This window comes from Acanthochromis polyacanthus, chromosome 7 (genome assembly GCF_021347895.1).
Source record: "Acanthochromis polyacanthus isolate Apoly-LR-REF ecotype Palm Island chromosome 7, KAUST_Apoly_ChrSc, whole genome shotgun sequence".
Lineage (NCBI taxonomy): Eukaryota > Metazoa > Chordata > Actinopteri > Pomacentridae > Acanthochromis > Acanthochromis polyacanthus.
Window position 1 is genome coordinate 3873196 of NC_067119.1, and position 22444 is coordinate 3895639.

The 22444-nt window shown below is 38.0% G+C and overlaps 2 protein-coding genes and 1 long non-coding RNA gene across 4 annotated transcripts in view; 2 read left to right on the plus strand and 1 right to left on the minus strand.

Annotated features, from left to right (window-relative positions):
* LOC110962317 (serine/threonine-protein kinase N2-like) overlaps positions 1-5274 on the plus strand; it is a 28524-nt gene extending 23250 nt beyond the window's left edge. Inside the window, exon 20 of the mRNA XM_051950563.1 lies at positions 463-5274. Coding sequence (XP_051806523.1) covers positions 463-666 — 204 coding nt within the window. The 3' untranslated portion in view covers positions 667-5274. The remainder of the gene's footprint in view (positions 1-462) is intronic.
* zdhhc12a (zinc finger DHHC-type palmitoyltransferase 12a) lies at positions 5203-19569 on the minus strand. Of its 2 annotated transcripts, XM_051950564.1 has the most exons (5): positions 19197-19569; positions 17812-17945; positions 16027-16116; positions 12971-13137; positions 5203-8500 (listed from the first exon to the last, which is right to left on the minus strand). In XM_051950564.1, the coding sequence occupies exons 1-5, from the start codon at positions 19312-19314 to the stop codon at positions 8185-8187; spliced, it is 825 nt and encodes a 274-aa protein (XP_051806524.1). In that variant the 5' UTR covers positions 19315-19569; the 3' UTR covers positions 5203-8184. The 2 variants fall into 2 exon arrangements, with proteins under 2 accessions (XP_051806524.1, XP_051806525.1); XM_051950565.1 differs by lacking the exon at positions 12971-13137.
* Positions 9245-10594, plus strand: LOC127534703 (uncharacterized). The gene is made up of 7 exons (XR_007942964.1): positions 9245-9355; positions 9436-9535; positions 9696-9735; positions 9936-9975; positions 10136-10215; positions 10276-10335; positions 10476-10594. It is a non-coding gene; the product is annotated as an uncharacterized LOC127534703 (long non-coding RNA).
* Positions 19570-22444: the final 2875 nt, after the last annotated feature.

Below are 22444 nucleotides of genomic sequence, written 5' to 3' on the forward strand. Positions count from 1 at the left end.
TCGTCTCCTCTCTGCTCCTCTGTTCACTGTTTCTGAGCCATGCCACATTTATTTATTCATCCAGTGGCTTTGATTTTACTCTTGTCATCTCTGTCTTTGTCATTTTAGGTCTTGTTTTGATCATTTATTGTCTCGTTTTTGTGTCTCATTTTGGTCAATTAATGCGTCCTGGGACAGTTTTATCTCTTTGTGTTCACTTTGTGTCTCCTTTTTGTTGTTTTGTGTCTCTTTGTGTTCATTTTGTCTCCACTTATTACAGATATTTAGCTATTTCCATGTTTTCCAGCCTCTCCAGACTTTTCCTCTCTACTCTGTTCATCATCAGTAGAAAGATGTTTCACCATGCTGGATGTGTCTTCATCAACCTTCTACATGACTTAATGCCATTTTAATGATTGTTTTGTCCTCGAATCTACAATAAAGTGCAGATATTACTGATAAATAACTTGAACTCCTTTGCAGACCATCGACTTCGAGGCTCTTCTGGCCAAGAAGGTGAAGCCGCCGTTCCTGCCGTCCATCAAAGACTCCACCGACGTCGGGAACTTTGACAGCGAGTTCACTCGACTGCAGCCGGTTCTGTCGCCGCCATCCAAACCTTTCAGCCTGTCGGCCGAGCAGCAGGAAGCCTTCGCCGACTTCGACTTCTGCGCCCTGCACGGGTGAAATACTAACGGAGAGGACCAGGGCGGGAAATGATCTCATGTATGTGCAAAGAACCCCCAAATGGCAACCAAAATAACCCAAATAGTTCATTTATAGTTCCTAGATAGCAATATTTACAAGTGAATAATCGGTCAGTGGTGTTTAGTCGGAGATGCAAGAACACTGAGGGGTATTTTTAGTCTAGAGCTGTTTTAATGGATTATTTCGTGAGCTCAGGGTTGTGGAAGGTGGTGTTGAATCTGAAGCCCCAACACTTTATCCTCTGGAGGAAATGAAACCTCTTCAAAGGGAAGTTTCCCGCCCTGGTCTTCATGAAACCAAACGACCACCTTCATTTTCAAACACTGCGATCTCGACTGTTCAGCAGCCAATTTAATAACCAGGCAGCGACTTTTTTGTTTCTACCAGAGCAAAGAAAGTGATTGTAGCCCTTTATAAGCTCAAACTCTGCAGCAGTAATTCAGCTCTTCCTCCTGCTAATAGAGTTTATTTATGAGGTTTGGTCTGGTGAAATGTTGTACAAACAAAACGTCAGGTGGACGCAGTACGCTTGAAGAGTTTCGGACATTGTTACGTCTTCCTTTCACATCTTTAAATCCTCTTTACAATTTATTTTAATGCTCCAACGCCAGTTAGTTTGCTATGTACGGGTGAAATATAATGGGGTTTACAATAAAGTGATAAAACAATAGTCTCGTGGGACATTTTGAACAGCTTACCTGTCTGAGGTGTCGGGGATAATTTATATCCAAAAGGAATAATTTACTTTAAAAACCATGGAAATTATTCCCATAAATTAATTTTTTTTTTTTTTTTTAACTTTAAGAATTAATTCTGTTGGTCCAACTTACTTTTCAGTTCTGTAAAATGAGTTGGCTCAACCTGATTGAATTAAGTTGGACTCAAACCTTGGAAATAAGTTGAATCGACCAAAATAAATTACCTTGACTCAACACAAAGACATTGAGTTTGACCAACAGAATTGCTTCATGCTAAAAGAACGCTATTTAATTTTGAGTTTAAAGTAGCCCGATTTACTTGGGCTGGCTCAGCTTAATTAAATTAAATGACTGGAAATAAGTTGAATCAGTGATGAATGAAATTAGGGCTGCAGCTAATGAAGCCTCTAGTAATCGTCTGAGCACGATACGTCATCAAAAGCGGAAGTGAGCGCGAAATGCAACAGAAATCACCGTCCGACCGGAGCGCGGAACACGGACGGACATCGGCGCTGCATCGTGCATGTATTATGTATGCACGATGCAGCGTGGACATCCGCGTTGAGATACAGCTGTATAGTAAATGCTGACATCTGCGCTTACGATAGATCGCGGATGTCCACGCTGCATCGTGCATACATAATATATGCACGATGCAGCGCCGACGTCCATCCGTGTTCCGTGCTCCGGTCGGACGGTGATTTCTGTTGCATTGCGCGCTCACTTCCGCTTTTGATGACGTATCGTGCTCAGACGATTAGTCGAGGCTTCGTTAGCTGCAGACCTAAATGAAATTATGTTCACTCAACAATAATATATTAAGTTTGACCAACACAGTTCTCTAATATTAAAATAAAGCTAATAAAGTGTGTGGAAATGCTATCCACCATCTTCTTTATCATTACTTCTCAAAGAGTTATTTGAGTATAAACTTGTTTGACTCAGTTTTGCGACATGATTTAATTGTGTTTGTCTTGGAAACATGGAATACTTTTGTAGAAAACCCACTTTACTAAATGTAACATGCAGCTAACACCACGTCACGTCCTCTTCAAGCGTCCTGTGCGTTGCAGACTCAGCTTGCTTTGTGGCCTTTGCATATATATACATATATATACAGATATTATTAATATGAATACATTATTTAAATGTTCAGAGGGACAGTTTGTGCTGCCGTTTCTATGCATCACTGTGACAGGCTTCGCCCACTGCCTTGACCAATCAACGGAGCAAAATAACCCAGTTTCTGTTTTATAAGAAGACGTTAGATCTACATAATATTCATCAGCGTCGCCTCGACCAACAGCGTTCTGTTCCGGCTGTAGAAGTGCATGGCACCGTGGTGAACTTGTGCACTAGAGATCCTGTAATCGCTAGAAGCCATAGATAATCTAATATAGCCATAATAGCGAGAAAATATTTTGAATTTAGCCAATCATATTCTGTGATACAGAGTGATATCGGGGCGATGAGGGAGTTTTTCCTCGCAGCTTCTCATCGATGCTTTCAGACTAAGGGTGGAAAGCATCGATTAAAATAAAATAGAGGATTTTAAAGAGTAACTTCACACTCGATCTGCATTTGAATCAAGGTATTTTCATGTAACGTCACTTTTATTATACTCATACACACATCAAGTATTATAGATTAGCTGTAGTAGCCTCATACGGTTTGGTACTGTTGTGACCAGAAGAGGCGGGAAATTTAGCTCGTAAAGGCGCACCATGACAGAGACTTCTTTGATGCTTAATGACCTCCAGCGAGCAAATATACTCAAATCAAGGCAAAAATTATTTAAGATGGCATATGTAATGGTTGTTTTGATGGTCAATATAACCAATAAAAAGAATCCTGAATTTATAGGTTCAATTATTGATTGACGTTTCCGTACGTCAAGTAAATAAAAAAAAATGTCCGACAGCAGACCTAAACAAAGGATTGTGCTGAAGATGCTGATGCCGTTTAGTTAAAAACTGCCTCAATCAACTCTCGACAACCCGAGCTATTAGACACATCTGCAGCCTCCATCCATCCATCCATTCTCTGTACACCGCTTTATCCTCATTAGGGTCGCGGGGGGTGCTGGAGTCTATCCCAGCTGACTCGGGTGAAGGCAGGGGACACCCTGGACAGGTCGAGCAGCCTCTTTATCTATTACTAATCAAGGTAATGTCATTTAGCATCACTTTTATTATACTGCTCTACGCATCAGGTATTGTGGATTAGTTTTAGTACCTGGTTGATACTTTTGTGACCAGAAGCGGCGGGAAGTTTCATTTGGAAAACAATGTGGAGGTTTAGCTCGTAAAGGGGCACCATGACAAAGACTTCTGTGATGCTTAATGGCCTTCAGGGAACAAATGCTGAGTAATGTTTCTGCACGTCAAGTAAAACAAAATGCCCAACAGCAAACTATTACTAATCAAAGTAATGCCATGTAACCTCACTTTTAATATACTTATATACAAGTCAAGTGTTGTAGATCAGATGTAGCACCTGGTTATTTGATACTTTTGTGACCAGAAGAGGCGGAAAGTTTCAAACTGGCAACGAGAAAACAATTTGGCTGTTTAGCTAGTAACGGGGCACCATGACAAAGACTTCTGCGATGCTGAGTGACCTCCAGCGAGAAAACACACATGGAAATCAAGCCAAAATTCTTTAAGATGGCGTATATAATGGTTGTTTTGGTGCCGAACACATGACTAATATGAAGTATTTTGAATTTGTATGATCAATTACTGACTCTGTTTTACAAAATGTCCGACAAAAGACGTAAACAAAGGAGTGGGCTGCGGTGTTTGCTCATACCATTTAGTTAAAAACTGCCTTAATCAACTCCCAACATCCCGAATTATTACACATCTGCAGTCTCTTTATCTATTACTATTTGCATTATCAATATTTAGTCCATGAAAGCTTTATACAGGGTGACACAAAAAAACGGGAACTTTTTAACAATCCAATAAAACCAAGAGTGACGGAATATTTTCTTGAAATCTACCTGGGGCTGTCTCAAGGGTAAAGTGTGCACGACTCGACCAAGAACTCTGGATGAGTTAAAGCAGAGAATTCAGGATGAAATTCACAGTATTCCAGCTGAGATGTTACAGCGGTCAATGAGGAATCTCAATGCATTCGTACAGAAGGGCGCCATCTACAGGAAGTAATTTTTAAAAAAATGAAAATTCCATCATTGTTTCCTAAATGGCATGTTCTAAGGTTTCAATTACTATGAATGAAATATTTTTCTTCCATCAAACTTGGTTTCATTGGATTGCTAAAAAGTTCCCATTTTTTGTGTCACCCTGTATTTGCAAAACAAATACTGATGCATCTACACCCCCGTCAAAAGTTTTAGGACGCTTTCTCATTCATTTGAATGAGAAAGCGTCCTAAAACTTTTGACGGGGGGTGTACTCACTCTGACAGCCTGGAAATGTCACTTACACCCATTTTTCTCTTACATATCTGTGACTGAGTTCTCTCCAGTGTCATCTTTAAAGATTTTTAGGTTATTTTTTGTTTTTTAACGAGTAAAAGTGGCATATTTAGGTTCTAACGGGGTGTTAAGTTGCTCTTTCAACAAACAGAACTGATGTTTCACATCTTGAAATCTCCTGAGAGGCCAAAACGTTCGCAGCTGAAGACACCGAATCACTGAACCCGGGACAGTCAGCTGGTTTAGCTGTTTGCAGCACTTTAAGCTAACGCTGCTGAATATTACATGTTACTTCTGTGTCAGTACTGTATGCATAAATGTATGTATCTGACGAGGAATGTCGGCGTGTACAGGTGTACTCTGTAACAACATGCATATCATCATCCGTGTTTTAATGTACTCTTGTTGTCAATAAATACAAACAGAACATATACGGTAAAAAAACAACACGTTTGTAAAATATTTGGCTCTCAGCGTGAACATTAACACACAGTGAAAACAAGGACTGACATCAGGTAAAGGCACAAGACGTCAACGGGTTTAAAGGCAGTTAGTGTTAAACATTCACAGACCTGAGTAAAAAACAGTGCTTCCTGAAAATACAGACTTCTTTAAATGCAGAGTTCAGTTTTGTGGGCAACTCCTAGTCCAGAGAGGTAAATTAGAGATTCAGGAACCCAAAAAAAAGTTGGATTTTACCAAAAATTAACCACACGTCGGTTGCAAAACCTCAATTTTTCATCCAAAGAATCAAGTGTCGAACTGTTAAGAGCCAAAACTGAGAGCAGATTATCAGATTTTTTGCAATTTTTCCTGCAGCAAAGTTTTTAAAAAATTGTCAAAATGAGAGGAATTCAGAATAAAAATAACAGTTTGATGTATCTTAAACAATTTTGTTGAATGGGGCTTCAAATAATGGCCTTTTTGTTCACTAAATTGACAGAAATCGCAAGAATACGTGTGGATTTCGGTCAAATTGCCTCCAAAAAGCCCATTTTGAGGCGAAAAAACAAAGATTCTTTTCATGTAAACATTGTTTTTAGATTGAAACTTTAAAAAAAAAAAGTTTTCTATGCGAGTTGTTGAGTAGGACAGGAAAAACAAAATCTACTTTTTTTTGTTTTTACCTTAAGATGTCAATGTGGTGGTTTTTATATGAGACACCAAAGAATTTAAAAAAAAATCTGTTAGCTTTATGCATTTCCATGTTTGAACTGCAGTGTACCAAAGCCAAGAACTATTATCCTCTTCAGAATCAGTTCTACAATAAAAAAAAGCTAAATCTGAGTTTTTAGGAGTTAAATCAACAACTAGTACTTGGGTATTTGTGCTCTCAGATAAATGTAAACTTCGTGAGTTGATTATTTAGACATTTAGTCTGCATTTGCCTTGTTTATATCTCCATTTAAAACACTACAAATTGCCATTTCGCACTCAGTTGAAGCTGTTGGGAATGTAGTTAGTTTGCAGGATCTGACAGAAGAAGGTAAGGGAGCACCAAAGTTGTTAAAATTCATCCTGACAGACAGAAAAATCCACTCCCAATATGGCTGGAATTCCTCACTCAGAACTCCAAACATGAACCTCAAGGTGGCGCTAAAGGAACACTAGAGTTGGTAGGACTCCTTAAAGGCTTGTCCAATCCATCTGGAGCACGCTGACATATTTAAGTCAAACACTGTCATGACTTCTTATCTCTGTGACATGTCAAACAGCGTTTATCTTTGTCCTCACTACGTTTTATGGCTGTGGGAGCTACAGTGTCGATAAAAAGCATTCACCGCTCTACGGTCGTTTTCTCTCTTTTGCTGCTTGTCAACAGCAAATCGCGGCTTTTTTGACAAGAATTTACAAAATCTACTGCTCTCTTTCCAAAGCGAGAGCAGATTTCTCCAAAGTCATGTCAGTTAATTGAAAATATTGCATGTAAAATACGTGACTGCATGAACGTCCACATTCTCTAAGGTGACTAATTCAACACGTGTGCAGCCAGTTGGAACGAGAAGTGAAATAAAGATTATCTGATGAAATGAATCAGTTTTAATGACTGTAGGATACAGACTCCTGTATCTGGAAGGTCCAGTCACAGGTGAATCAGTAGAACTACACCCTGAAGACTAAAAAATTCCAAGAAACTCTGAGAAAAGGTTTTTGAAAAGCATCAGTCAGGATGATACAAGAACATTTCCAAGTTCCTGAAGATCTCCAGGAGTCCAGTTAAATCCATCATTAAGAAATGGAAGGAAGATGGAACATGAATAAATGTGACTAAAGCAGGACGTCCTCAAGACCTGAGAGACCGAGAAGAAAGAGACTAGTAAGGGGGCCACCAAGACACCTTTATCAGCTGAGATGTTAGAGACTGTTCATCCAACAGCTGTTGTCTGTTCTTCACCAGTCAAAGCTTTATGGAGACAAAGAGAAAGACTCTGATGGAAAAACCTCCAATTAAATCTGGACTAGAGTCCACCAGAAGACATGTGGAGACTCTGAAGACACCTGGAAGAAGGTTCTTTGGTCTGAGGAGACCAGGATGGAGCTTTATGTCCATCAGACTGGATGATATGTTTGGAGAACACCAAACACTGGGCATCATTACAAACACAGCATCTCCACTGTGAAGCATGGTGGTGGCAGCATCATGGTGTTCCTCAGCAGCAGGTCCTGGAAGGCTTGTAAAGGTAGAGGGTAAATGAATGCAGCAAAGAACTGAGAAGATCAGTTTTCCATCCAGACGATGAGTCGAAGCAAACAGACAAAGATCCTCAAAAATGGCTGAAAGACAACAAGGTGGAAGTTCTGGAGAGAGTCCAGACCTAAATCCAACTGAAGATTAGTGTCTGGACCTTAACAGTTTTACAAGAAGAATGAGGTAAAACTGTAGCGTCCAGATGTTCAGACTGATTGAGACCAACAGGATCAATGATGGAAGTGGACACAAAGATGCATCTACAAAATACTTCTGCTATTTCTTTTTTAATTTTGTGTATTTGGAATTAATTGACATGACTTTGTAGAAATCTGTCTGCATTTTGACATGAAAGAGTGTTTTTTGGTAAATTCTTGTGAATAAATCTAAATAAATTGACAGTAATTTGATGTTGAAGAGCAATAAAAGGGGGAAACTTCCAAGAAGGAGGAGAATATTTTTTATATGTGATGTAGTTGTGGAGATTTTGAATTCTTGAAATGGGTTTCAAGGTAAGAAAAAACTTCTCAGGTCAGAAATGATCAAGTGTCTGGGTTCTAAATAACGAAAATCTAAATGAAGGTGCTTCATTGTTTGGTAGCTCTACTGGTCGACCACCTTTCAATCACTGTCTGCCCTGGATGTTAACATAAAACAATGTTCTGAGGTCAGACGGGGTTCGGGGAGTTCCTCTGGTAAACCTGCTCCCAAACCACCGTCCTGCAGATGCAGAAGAAGTCCCAAAGGTTGCAGAAAACTCCTCGGTCGAAGGGGTTCTCCTCGTCCCTGAAGGTCTTCAGGTAGGAGATGCGGTGGCGCGACATGAACTCCCAGGTGGTGCAGTTGACGGACACCAGGTAGAGATGGCAGCCCAGCAGCAGCACCACCACCACGGAGAAAACCCCGACCACGGCCAGCGCCGCCAGCAGGAACCCGTTCCCTCTGAACCACAGCTCCCAGGTGATGCCGTTGGAGATACCTGAGCTGAAACGACAGCAAATCAGGTCAAACAAACACCTTACATAACTGCATTAAACATTACTGAATCGCTCTTTATACAGCAACAAGCATTTGTTTGCCTTCATTGCATCTGTTGCTGCCCTGACTCTGTCCAGGTTCAATGCTTTAAAACTGGACTAACCATGGATTTAGACATGTAAGAGGATGGTATGTCTAGTTTAAAGGATTGTTTTGGACTGTAGACACGTGTTTTATCACTTTGAGCACCAAAACAGAGTCCAATCTAGTTCCGCTATAGAAGGAAGACGTCTTTTAAACTCTGTAATTTACACAAAAACACTCTAGATGGATAAACAGAACTGAAGAGAAATGGGAAAATGTGATTTCTGGGGTGAACTATCCCTTTAAATCAGTTGTTTCAGGCAACAGGAAATGAGCTATAAACGGTTTTATAGCAACTTCTTTTACTTATGGATTTCCTGCTATAAAGTAAATGAATTAAAGTTGCTCTGCATTAGTTAAAGTTGCTCTATATTAATTAAAATTGCTCTATTTTAGTTAAATTTGGTCTAAAATGAGTTAAAGTTGCTCTGCATTAGTTAAAGTTGCTCTATACTATTTAAAGTTGCTCAAAAGGATTTAAAGTTGCTCTACAATAGTTAAAGTTGCTTTATATTCAGTAAAGTTGCTCTTTATTAGTTAAAGTTGCTCTAGAGGATTTAAAGTTGCTCGATATTAGTTAAAGTTGCTCTACAATAGGTAAAGTTGCTCTATATTAAGTAAAGTTGCTCTACATTAGTTAAAGTTGCTCTACATTAGTTAAAGTTGCTCTATATTAGGTAAAGTTGTTCTATGTTATTTAAAGTTGCTCTACAATAGGTAAAGTTGCTCTATGTTATTTAAAGTTGCTCTACAGGATTTAAAGTTGCTCAAAAGGATTTAAAGTTGCTCTACAATAGTTAAAGTTGCTCTTTATTAGTTAAAGTTGCTCTAGAGGATTTAAAGTTGCTCGATATTAGTTAAAGTTGCTCTACAATAGGTAAAGTTGCTCTATATTAAGTAAAGTTGCTCTATACTAGTTAAAGTTGCTCTATGTTATTTAAAGTTGCTCTACAGGATTTAAAGTTGCTCAAAAGGATTTAAAGTTGCTCTATATTCGGTAAAGTTGCTCTTTATTAGTTAAAGTTGCTCTAGAGGATTTAAAGTTGCTCGATATTAGTTAAAGTTGCTCTACAATAGGTAAAGTTGCTCTATATTAAGTAAAGTTGCTCTACATTAGTTAAAGTTGCTCTACATTAGTTAAAGTTGCTCTACAATAGGTAAAGTTGCTCTATGTTATTTAAAGTTGCTCTACAGGATTTAAAGTTGCTCAAAAGGATTTAAAGTTGCTCTACAATAGTTAAAGTTGCTCTTTATTAGTTAAAGTTGCTCTAGAGGATTTAAAGTTGCTCGATATTAGTTAAAGTTGCTCTACAATAGGTAAAGTTGCTCTATATTAAGTAAAGTTGCTCTATACTAGTTAAAGTTGCTCTATGTTATTTAAAGTTGCTCTACAGGATTTAAAGTTGCTCAAAAGGATTTAAAGTTGCTCTATATTCGGTAAAGTTGCTCTTTATTAGTTAAAGTTGCTCTAGAGGATTTAAAGTTGCTCGATATTAGTTAAAGTTGCTCTACAATAGGTAAAGTTGCTCTATATTAAGTAAAGTTGCTCTACATTAGTTAAAGTTGCTCTATATTAGGTAAAGTTGTTCTATGTTATTTAAAGTTGCTCTACAATAGTTAAAGTTGCTCTTTATTAGTTAAAGTTGCTCTAGAGGATTTAAAGTTGCTCTATATTAGTTAAAGTTGCTCTACAATAGGTAAAGTTGCTCTTTATTAGTTAAAGTTGCTCTATATTAGTTAAAGTTGCTCTACAATAGTTAAAGTTGCTCTATGTTATTTAAAGTTGGTCTAGAGGATTTAAAGTTGCTCTATATTAGTTAAAGTTGCTCTACAATAGGTAAAGTTGCTCTATGTTATTTAAAGTTGGTCTAGAGGATTTAAAGTTGCTCTATAATAGTTAAAGTTGACATAAAACGAAGCAAAAGCTCCATAAATAAACTCCAGTTTTCAACCCGCTGAGGCAGGTATCGGCCTTCCCTGAGCCTGGTTCTGTCAGAGGTTTTTATCGGATCTTTTTTTTTCGTTTCTTCCCACCGTTGCTCATCAGGAACCCTACGGCGTCTTTGGATTGTTGGGTTTTCTCTGTTTGTTAAGTTCATAAGGTCTGTAGCTTCCTATGCTAAGCGCTTTGAGCTACATGGATAAAACTGAACAGAACCGGACAAATCCTAGATGTCTTTTTGCTTTTATGCTTTTATGAACAGCTTTCACTGGAAAAAAACGGAAGGAAAAGCCTCTCCTCAATGACATACATCTGCCGTTAATGAATGAACAGGAAATCTTTATTGCTTTTTCAGAGTCCTTTAATCTTGAACATCTGCTGATAATACACACTCCCACACTTCTTACAGTCAGTCCAGTGCATGTGCACACTGACTGTTGGATTATTACTGCGTGTACGTCTGGTTTTGGGTGTTAAAGTTATCTCAGACTCGATAGAAATGATTTGAGGTCACGTTATCGGCTGTTTGCTGACACTTGCAGCTGTTTTCACCGATTTGTTGCAGCTTTCAGAGACTCCAGATATCTCAGAATGAACTGTTTTTTATCATATTTCAGCTTTAATCTCTCTTGTCACGAGTTAAAATGCTGCTGAACACTTAAAGTCGCTCCAAACAGATGAAGTCTTTGTTGTTTGTTTTTTTTCTTCTAATGCAACAAAACATGGACTTAAAGATTCTGCTGTTTGTTTTAAAGTCACAACGCGTGCTGTACTGTTCTCTCCTTGTTCCGTTGCTTCAGAAATTGTTTGGTTGTCTTCATTTTACAGTTTGTGTGGATCCCAGTCAGCCTCCAGTGACTTTCAGCTCCGTTGCAACATCTTCAGTTCGACTCTGTGAGGTTTAACTATGAAGAAACACATGAAAACTGAACCTCTGATTCACAACCAACACATGAAAGGAGGATCCTCTGAACTTTGACAGTGGACTTGAGCAACACAATGAAGCTCATTGTTACACAATGTAAAGCAGGGGTGTCCAACATGAGGCCCGTGGGCCAAAACCGGTCCTCCAGAGGGTCCAATCCGGCTCTCAAAGTGTAAAAACAACGGAGAAGACAATAACTGCAGACTGTAAATTCGTAAAACTATAAATTTAAAATTATTTCTAAACCATGACAACTTGTTCTGATCATAAAGTAAAATACTAGATTGTTCTGTCATTTTGTGTCTCATTTTTGTAATATTTCGTCTCGTTTTTGTTGTTTTTTGCCTTTTTTTATCTGACTTTTGTTGATTGTCATTTTGTTTCTTGCTTTTTTCATCTTGTTTTTGTCGTTTATCCATGTTTTTTGTCGCTTTGAAACTTTTTTGCATCTTGTTTGTTTTGTTTTGTGTCGTTTGTCTCACTTGTTGTCATTTTGTGTCTCCTCTTTGTAATATTTTTGTTAGAGTTGAATTTGTAAATACATTTATCATAATCGAGCCTCCGAGCATTAACTGTGTGTGCATAGTGTTTTACATGACTATTTTTATAGAATACCACTCACTCACTTCTACCTGCACATATCTCTCCCTCTCTCTCTCTCTCTCTCCCTCGTCTCCACATCCCAGTATATTTCCACTCTTTCAGCTTAGCACACCCCCTTGTGTAACTCGAGCTATTTCTTATCTTATGCCATGTCTTCATTTCTGCTCGTGTATAAAATAAACCTTGTATGGGAGCAGTCTTTGTAGCTCGCACTAACGTGTTACACTGTGCTGTGTTACCCTCGCAAGTAAAATTACTGTCTCCGTGTTTTTCTGATTTGGTGAAGATCTTCTTATGTTACGTGAGAGCTCTTAACGGAGTTTCTCCCTGACAATTTTATTTTGTTTTTGTAGTTTTTTGTCTTTTTTGTCGCTTTGATCATGAAGTAAAACACTACATCATGTGACTAAATGTTGTGTTCCTTTGTAGAAACTCTATTATCTGGAAGTTGTAATGTATAAATGACAAACTGAGGCTGAATGTTGCTGAAATTTTTCTTAAGAAATTTCAGTTTGTTTGTGACGTTTATTAAAAAGATAATTCCTTAAATGTGAACACTTTCAGAATGAACGTTTTGCACTAAAACAAAGGGAACATGTGGAGTTGTGGTTATTTACGGGTTTTTATGCTGTGATTTTACTGGTCACTGGACATCAAACTGCACTGAGTGTGGTCCTGAACTGAAATGACTTTGACACGTCTGACGTAAACAATCGATTCTCTGCTGCTGCTCTCCAAAACTCGTGCGTTACCTAATTCCTGCTGCAGAACGGAGTGCAGCTGATAACGTTTTACTGACTCACTGCTGCTGGAGATAAGGACAGCTGTGGTGTGAAGGTCTGCAGATGTTTAGTGGACCTACAGGCCGACGTGCAGAGCCCAGAGCAGCACCAGCAGCTGCACCAGCAGGTAGACGACGAACCAGCGGTGGTTCCTCTCACCCACACAGTTCTCCATCCACGGGCAGTGATGGTCGAAGCGGCGGACGCAGCGTTTGCACGTCTGGCAGTGCTTCGCTCTCATTGGTTGCTGCTCCAAACACACACAGACAGAACTAATCAACACCAGAGCTGCATTTGAAATCCTACCGCTTTAATCTGCAACTACTTTTGTCTTCAGATCAATTAAAAAAATAGAATTTCTGCAGGTTCAAGGCTCCAAAATGAGAGAACATGTTGTTTTTCATGCTCTTATTTTAAGGTTTCGGACAGATGATTGGACCAGATGAGACTTTTGGGGACGTCACCTTAGATTCACTAATAGAAGACCGATAAGCAGGACAACATGATGGATGGATTAAAAACTAAGAACTCTTTCAATTAAGTTTTAGCTATAGTTGGCCCCTCCCCATTTCTATGGTGGCAACTAATATATATATTCATTGTTAATTATTGTTTCTCAAGTAATTAATTAGCTGTTTTGTCTCTAAAACATCACAAAAATGGTAAAAAAAAAACAACAATCAGTGTTTCCCAGAGTCCAGATGACGTCGTGTTTTGTTCAACAGAAAACCAAATGAAAACTTCTTCATTTTTTTTTATCTAAAATGACAAACATTTCATGGTTCTAGTTTCTCAAATGTGACCATTTGCTGCTTTCTCCTTTCAGAAATCCTCCAAAGTTTGGATCTATGGACGGACCAAGCAAGAAGTTTAATCTGCAACTAGTTTTATAACAAAATTCAATAAAAAAAAGTAGAACTGCAAGTTCAGGGCTCCAGAATGAGAGAATATGTTGCTCTTCTTGGTCTCATGTGACTGTAAATGTTTAATTTTAGTGTTTTGAACTGTTATGATAAACAAGACTGTTTTTTAGGACATCAAGTTCTAGGATGCAGTAATGTTTTTCACAGTTTTCCAGTTTATCAAGTCGTGTCTTAAACAGGTGTAAACTAACCGTGACGTCACCCGTTGGTTTCAACGCCGAGAAAATGAAGCCCGGATTTTGCTACTTCCTGGTCGCCGTTTTGGATTTTTTGGAGCCAGTGACGTAAAAAGCGTCATCAAACAGGCTGGACCGGAGAGCAACTAGGGGCAGGATTGGCTGAGGACTCTCTTATCCCGCCCACATTTTACCGCAGAGGCTTCTGTTGCTGTCTATCAAGTATAGCCACGCCCCCTGGCTCCACCAACTTTAACGATTTATTTAAAATTCAGTATGGATTTATTTTAAGATCGGCCACCTGATCTCTCATTTTGACCATGAAAACTAACAGAAAAAAATCCTGAGCTGTAGAACATCAGTCTATCAAATTTTATTTTTTCCAAAAATGAATTGGGGTCTATGGAGAAAAAGCTTTTTGGAGCCAACCCTAGTGGACGGCAGGATATTGCAAGTTTTTGACACTTCCGGGTGGGCTTCAATTCTGGAGCCAGATGCTACGTCCACTATATATACAGTCTATGGTCTTAAAGCATACATTTATTGGAGATCCTTTCCTGATGTTACTGAATCTATAATTTGTGTTTTATCTCCTTTGAACGATCTTAAAAAAAATTATTTCTGTACGTGGAAACTTGCTTGGCAATAAAATTATCAATCAGAAAAGTTTCTCTGATGAAAGCACGTTTGGAGAAGCCACTAAAAAGACAAATCTTGTCAACAAAACATCAAAAAATGAGGAAAAACTGCCACCACAGCATCCTGGAGTCAGAGCGGGACATGAAGAGACTGAACAAGCTGACCAAGAGGGCCAGCTCTGTCCTGGGCTGCCCACTGGACTCTGTGATGGATGTGGGTGAGAGGAGGATGTTGACCAAGCTCTCATCCATCATGGACAACAGCTCCCACCCACTGCACCGGACTGTAGTGGAGCTGAGCAGCTCCTTTAGCACAAGACTCAGACACCCTCAGTGCAAGAAGGAGCGCTACCGCAGCTCCTTCATCCCCACTGCCATCAGACTGTAGAACACTACTGTGTAGTTGTTATTATGTGCAATATTTATTATCTTGTTCTTGCACTTTCGTGACTTTTGCACTCCTCTGTTTTTTGTTTCTAAGAGCCCTGTAATGTTAAATTTCTCCTTTGTGAGATTAATAAAGTCTATCTTATCTTATCTTATCTTAACCTTCAGAGGTCCCATTTATCCAAATTTAGTCTGAAAGATTTAATTTATTTAAAAAGTTAACATAAAGTTGCATCGTAAAAGAGAATTTTAACAGAAATCCTTCCCTGAGCGGTATTAAAAGGCTGGTGAAAGGAAAATAATACTCAAATAAGCTCAATTAAAATCCCTTCTGAATGAGGTACGTATGAAGAAGCGACTAAAACAAAATCACTTTTACAGTACAGGTTTCACTTCATCCAAATTTAATCTAAAAGATTTCATTTCTTTTTAAAAGAAAAATCTGATGATAAAAGTTAGCATTAAGGCTCCTCTAGGTCTGTCTGAAAAGACAATTTTAAGGAAAATAAAAGTCAAATCAGCTAAATTAAATATCAAGGCCTTCTGACAAGTGTTTACACATTTAATTTAAATATTTTTATTCATTTTAATGGGAATAAACAGTTTTGAAGACCTGCACCCTCCTCAAAGAGGCGACTTCTGCTTCCAAAACCAAAAGATGTAACCGACTTTGAGTCCTAAAATTATAAAATACTACTGGGAAGAGAGCAGTAGGAGTGCGTAGAAATACTAGAATTTTTTGTTTCTTTATGACTTGATTGGAATCATTTTGCAACAGGGTGACAAGATGTTCCAGCACGCGTCGTCTGGTTGTAAAACGTTCATCAAAAATACCGTCACAAGCTGTAATAAAAACAAACACACCGAGTGAAAAAAGTAAATAAAAAAATTCAATGTGAGCCGGACGGCAAACAGAACCCGTGCCGGACACACAGGCGTACGTGTTCACCATGGACACGTGTCAGAATTCACATGCGTGTGAAGACGCTGCAGCCGGCAGCAGCTGGTTTACCTGCAGCAGACAGAATCCACAGCGTCGCAGCCGAGGGGTCGACGACTCGGGAATCATCGACTCCGTCTCTTCACTCGAACCATGAACGCCCTGCGTCACAAAGACGTATGTGGGTCACACGTGTAGATAAATCTCACACACACACACACACTTATGTCTGGTTCTTATATCCCCGTGGGGACATACCATTGACTCCCATTCATATCTAACCCCTAACCCTTACCCTAACCCAACCCTAACCTTAACCCAGACCAAAACAATGGCGAACCCTAAAGAAACTTTTTTGCACTTTTACTTTTTTCAGTAACAACAACATGGCCAAGAAAACACTGTTTAAACTTGTGAGGACCGAAATGAGGTCCCCACAAGTGACATTGTTTTCGGTTTTCCTACAGTCGTGGGGACATTTGGTCCCCACAAGTATAGCCAGCACCTGACCACACACACACACACACACACACACACACACACACACACACACACACACACACACACACACACACACACACACAGAGCGACCTTTACATAATACATGAGACGACACGTTTCAGTCTGTGTTCTGACACAGACGTATGCCGTCTGTCATTTTCTGACCATTTCTGGTTTAGGTTTAACTTCAAAGCTGACATCTGAACAGACAAAAGCACCTTCAGAAGACATGAAGAATAAAGTCTGGATTAATGACCTCTGTGACCTTTACATGTATGTTTATCATGACTGAGGCTTCTCATTTTATCTTCTTCGTGATCTTCTAGCAGAAACTTTCCTGATTTTATTTTTTTAGTTTATTTGACTCTTGATTTCCTTTGAACTTTCTTAAAAACATTCATTTCTCATGTTTGAAATAAGATGTAGCTGATCCTCAGTCATCAAGCTAACACATAAAATACTAAATTCTACAATGAATTTAGTATTTGATGATGATGGATTAGATTTATATAGCGATTTTCTATTCAGACACACTCAAAGCGCTTTACAATGGATCCATTATTCATTCACTCACACATTCTCACTCTGGTGGTGGTAAACTACATTTGTAGCCACAGCTGCCCTGGGGCAGACTGACTGCCAATCCGCTCCTACGGCCCCTCCGACCACCACCAACATTCACACACATTCATACACCAGTGTGAGAGCAGCACTGGAGGCAAGGACACAACAGCACATGACTAGGTCAGAGCGGGAATTGAACCGCCAACCCTCTGATCATTGGACGACCCGCTCTACCACCTGATCCACAGCCGCCCCACTTTTGCAGGTTCAAGGCTCCAAAATGAGAGAATATGATAGGTTTCTTGGTCTTACATGACTGTAAATGTTTTATTTGAAAGATTTTTACTGCTGGATGGACAAAATGACATTTTTGAGGACGCCAGCTTTGTCTCTAACACTCTGTGACGGCAGTTTTCCACAATTTTCTGATGTTCTATTGAAAGAATTGTCCCCATTATCTCTTTTTAGAATTTAAGATTGCGACTAATTAGGACAGAAGTTTAATCCACAACTAGTTTTACAACGAAATCAATAAAAATTCAAACATTTGCAGGTTCAAGGCTCTTAGATGAGAGAATATGTTGATTTTCTGGGTTTGTATATGACTGTAAATGTCATATTTTAACTGAAGGATCACTTCCAATCGTGTTTTTCTAGCAGAAACTTTCAAAGTCCGGTGTGTGGAGCTGATCATGTTGTGTAAACGTAGGAACTGCTAGAACCTTTCATCATCTGGTTGTTTTGTGTCTGACGTCCGTATGCGTTCCATCTGGTGTTGTTCAGTGATTTTACCTTGGCGGTATCTGTGAGAACGAAGCCCGGATCCATTAATGAAACTGTGAAGTACAACAACACCGACAGGACGACCAGCAGGAAGAAGAGAGCCGGCAGCAGCAGCTCTCCTCGCTCCTCACACCTCCTCAGATCTGCACACAAACCATTTTGAAACCAAGAAACAACACTGTAAAGATCGACATCCTATTAGCAGCAAAACTAAAAGTACCAGAAGTAAAAGATGGAGAAAAATGCCACATGGAGTTTGATTATGACTTAATGGGATTCTACTGTTGTAGTGGAGGTAATTCTGATCTATTTCATGCATAACTACCACTAAAGAGAGACGCTTCAATGACTGACTGATTACTTAAAGTCATTTTCTATGACTTTAATAATCAATTAATTGGTTTGATTAACTTGTAATGGAAACAAAAGTCAAAAATATCTGATTCCAGCTTCTTTAATGTGAAAAGTTTGGGAATTTTAGGGTTTGATCATCATTTTTTCATCAGTTTAAGTGTCCGTTAAATCAACTATGAAACTGATAAAGTAAATTTACAGCTATAGTCATGTTTGATTTTTATCACTGATCATGTGAATGTTTCACAGGTGATGCCTTCATTTGATTTTTCTGTGCTGTTTTAGTTCTTGTTTGAGAAAAAAAAATTCTCTGACTGTAGCTTCTTAAATGTGAATATTTTGTGTTTTTTTCCTCTTCCATGACAGAAAACTGAATATATTTGGGTTGTAGAATTAAAAAAAAAGACACAGGAAACACAGATCGATGTTTTTTCATCTGTTTCTGACAGATTATTAACCAAACAACCAATTGATTCACCAGACAACAAGATGACATGGTCATCAATATCCCCCGCCACATGTGATGTCTATGAGTCTATATCCAAAATAGTGATCAAGGGCCATAACTCTGTTAAATATTATCGTACAGGTCTCATTTTCGAACTTGATCAAGGTGTCAATGGTGTGAAGCTACACACTACATTTCGTAATCCTGCTGTAATAGTTTCCGAGAAAAGCTGTCCCCTTCATGTCGGACGGACGGAGGCCAAACCTATATCCCCCTTTTCCACTTCGTGGAGGCGGGGGATAATAATCTGCAGACTATTTGACAATAAAAACAATCCTTTGTAAGGCTAAAGATGATTTACCTTTCTTGATGAACCTGCTGATTATTTTCCCTACTCCGTTTAATTTGGAATAAATAAAAAATAATGATTCAAAAGTGACAATTTCATAGTTTTGTGCAACCAAAGATCCAAATTTGGAAGTATTTACACAGAGAAAACGGCAATTATCATACTTCACATGCTGGAACTACCCAATGACTAGCCTCCCTCCAGCAGCTAGCAGGCTAATTTGACCCAGTTTAATGAACTCACCGGTGTTATGCAGAAACAGAACCACGGTTATGACCCAGGTCAGTAGGGTGTGGGAGGCCCGAACCAGGAAACCGGTCCGGAACATGTTCTGAACCATTTTAACAACAAAATCCCTCATTAGCTCCTCATTAACTCCGATGCTAACGAGCTAGCTAGCTGCCTCGCTAAGGCGGTTAGCTTCATAAAAATCGAAATAAATACATTTAGACAATTGATTCAAACTGTTCCTGGACGTCAATATTATTACTGAAAGTTTAATAACACAATTTGAAGCTAGTCATAGTTATAAATACGCGTTTTATATGTGTTTGGAGTGTATCTTTTTAAAATGTCCATCCTGGTGTCGACACTTCCTTGTTTTGGTACGGCAGCCTGGAGGGACAAACTAAAGCGATTTGACCGTAAGGGAAAAAAGTCAAAATTATATTATATTATATTATATTATATTATATTATATTATATTATATTATATTATATTATATTATATTATATTATCTTTAATAAAACAGGATTAATTTTATGCCACCTAATCTTAAATATTAACACTACTATTTTCTGAAAAATCTTTTTGTACTAAAATGTTCAATTTATAGTTATTATTAGTTTAGCACTTAATTATCATTTGTTAAAGGTAATAAAATTATATAAATTGTGATTTTAAAATTAAAATTGAGTACACTTTAAGTACACGTAGTAAAAGTTTTCACTATGCAGAATGACACATTTTATAGAAATCTATTTTCTGCTGTTAGATTGTAATGACTGAAGCCTTCATCTGCTTATATCTTTAATGTTGAAGCTAATAAATGTGACGTTATATACTCTATATCATCATCAAAAAGCTTTCAGAAAATAATAAACTCAGTAACATGTCTTTTGTTCCTGTGACACACTAAAACCAGCTGTTCTGTATATTCTGTGTCGGTACACTGACTTTAATCTGCCGTTTATCTTCCTCCGCCCAGACGCAGCAGTTTCTAGAAGGGTTCTGAAGCTTCTGGGAAACAGCTGATTACCAGGGAACTGCTGGAAGTTCCAGACTAATGACTAATTAACTTAACTTCGGTAAAACATTTGAACTTAAATCCCATTTTCTGGAGTTCAGTAGGTCTTACTTGTAGATTTATTTAACCCACTGACGTCAGAACATTTCTGGGTACAGTAGAACTACTGTAAATCTATTATGTAACCTGTAAATCCTGCTGTTAGTGGTAAACATGGAGGGATTAAAGCAGCACTAAAGGATCAGTTCAAGGTTAAAAATAAGCAAATAAATCAACACATGCATTCTTTCACAGGATAAGAGGCTAAGTTATGTGTAAAACATACAGAAAACTTAACACTGAAAGGTGCAATTTTGCAGATTTTGCATGTATTCATATGCAGATTTTTTCTTTTTTAATGCAAAATGGTCCCTTTCGAGTGATAAATTTAGTTTTTTCGATGATGTGGGCACAAGTTTAGCCTCTTATCTTGTGCAAAAAAGATAAGGCACCTTAAGTGGAAACCTTAAGGCGCCCCAGAGGCCCTGAGCTGCTGCTGGTTGAACTCTGGTGACTCAAAGTTCATGTGAATCCCAACATGTGCAGCTTTTTACAACTGTAACTTACTAAGATTTCACACTGAAATGCAGCAGAGGAGATGGTTTCAAAGCTTAGAAAAACTCAAGTAATCTACAGTAAAGTACATTTTACTGCTGCAGATGTTGATTTAAACAGATAATTCCACGTTTACGGATCCTGAAATAACCGGTTTTGCCTCATTTCTACTTGAAAAATAAGAAATAAACGCCTTTACCAACATGAATACGGCACTAGACACAATAATTATTCTTTTCCTTAAAATTAAAAGTCATGCATTTTTACTCCTGATGCAGGACGGTACGATATTATCCTAATTATTGATGCACTAATGTGTTCATTACTTTGATGTTTGAGCTGCTAAAGGTGATTTAACCAACATTTATTTTTATTTTTATACCTTTAAAGTAAATCCGTAGAAAACTAAAGAAGAAAAAGTGACATATTTAAGTATAAAAGAGCAGAAAATGGAAAATAACTCCAAGTTGTGCTCGAGTGAATGCACTTAGTCATTAGAGTAAACAAAAGCAGATGAGTAGACAAAAAACATACCAAATATAGTGGAGAAAGGAGCAAAAATAACAGAAATTATGTTAAATAACGCTAATAAAGTGAATTAATAAACAGCACATAAGTGTTATTTCTTGTTCCAGATGTCTGACAGTCTGACAGGAATGTTTGTTTACTGAGATTCTTAAAAGTCAAACAAAGATTAAGAAAAAAAATTTAATTAAAATTTGTCCACATTACTGCGACATATTGATGTTTAGTGTTTGGAAATGTATAAAAATGATCTAAATCCCTCATTAAAAGCTCAAGAGAACCAAAAGAAGCAGCTAATCTTTTTTATTTTGTACCATAAACGGTTAAAAAAGTGAGAAACAAGCATCAGTCTGTGTAATATTACAGCGTTATGATGAAATGAACTCCACAGGGGGTCGTCTGTAGAACCGTGTGTTCAAAATGTGGGATCAACTTTTAACCAGCCTCCAACAAAGTGTAACTAAAATGAAGAAAACACATCAGAAAAATCCCTCGGAGCAAATTCCACTTCTGTTTCAGTCACATGAAAAAAACCACAAGTGTCTCCAGAAAGGACTCAGATTTTAACACTTTCTAGCCCTGAATTAGCAGGAATTCTGTCTGACGTATGACTTCTTGTTTTTTTTAAAAAAAATGTTGTCCTTTTGTGTTTTGCTTTATTTGCGGTTTTGTGTATCGTTTTGTAATGTTGTGGGGGCTTTTTTGTCTCGCTGGTGTTTATCCATTTTTTGTCGTTAATTTCCCTTGGGATTAATAAAGCATCTATTTTTTTGTTTCATTTCACGTCATTTCCTCGTTTTTGTCATTTTGTGTCTCATTTTTGTAATATTTTGTCTTTTCTTTTGTCTGACTTCTGGTTTGTCTCATGTTTTCCTCATTTTGCATTTCTATTTTGTCTCGTTTGTCTTTTGTTTTATTCATTGTCTATTTGCTTTGTTTCTCATTTGTCCATTTTTTGTCCTTTTGTGTCTTGTTGTGATTCGTGTTGTCTCATGTTTGTCATTTTTCCCTCATTGTATCATGTTTCCTTTTTGTCTTATGTCATTTTGTGTTGCTCATCTGTTATTTTGTTTCTTTATCATTTTCTCATTTGTCTCATTTTCCAGGTGCTTGTTAACATAACCT

Bases quoted from the DNA above. Each gene is read 5' to 3' on its own strand.
- zdhhc12a (XM_051950564.1), bottom strand. From the start codon at position 19,314: ATGAGGGATTTTGTTGTTAAAATGGTTCAGAACATGTTCCGGACCGGT. The intron at 17,946-19,196 runs GTGAGTTCATTA...GTTTGTGTGCAG, and splicing joins TCTGTTTCTGCATAACACCG to ATCTGAGGAGGTGTGAGGAG. The intron at 16,117-17,811 runs GTAAAATCACTG...TTTGTGACGCAG, and splicing joins TTCTCACAGATACCGCCAAG to GGCGTTCATGGTTCGAGTGA.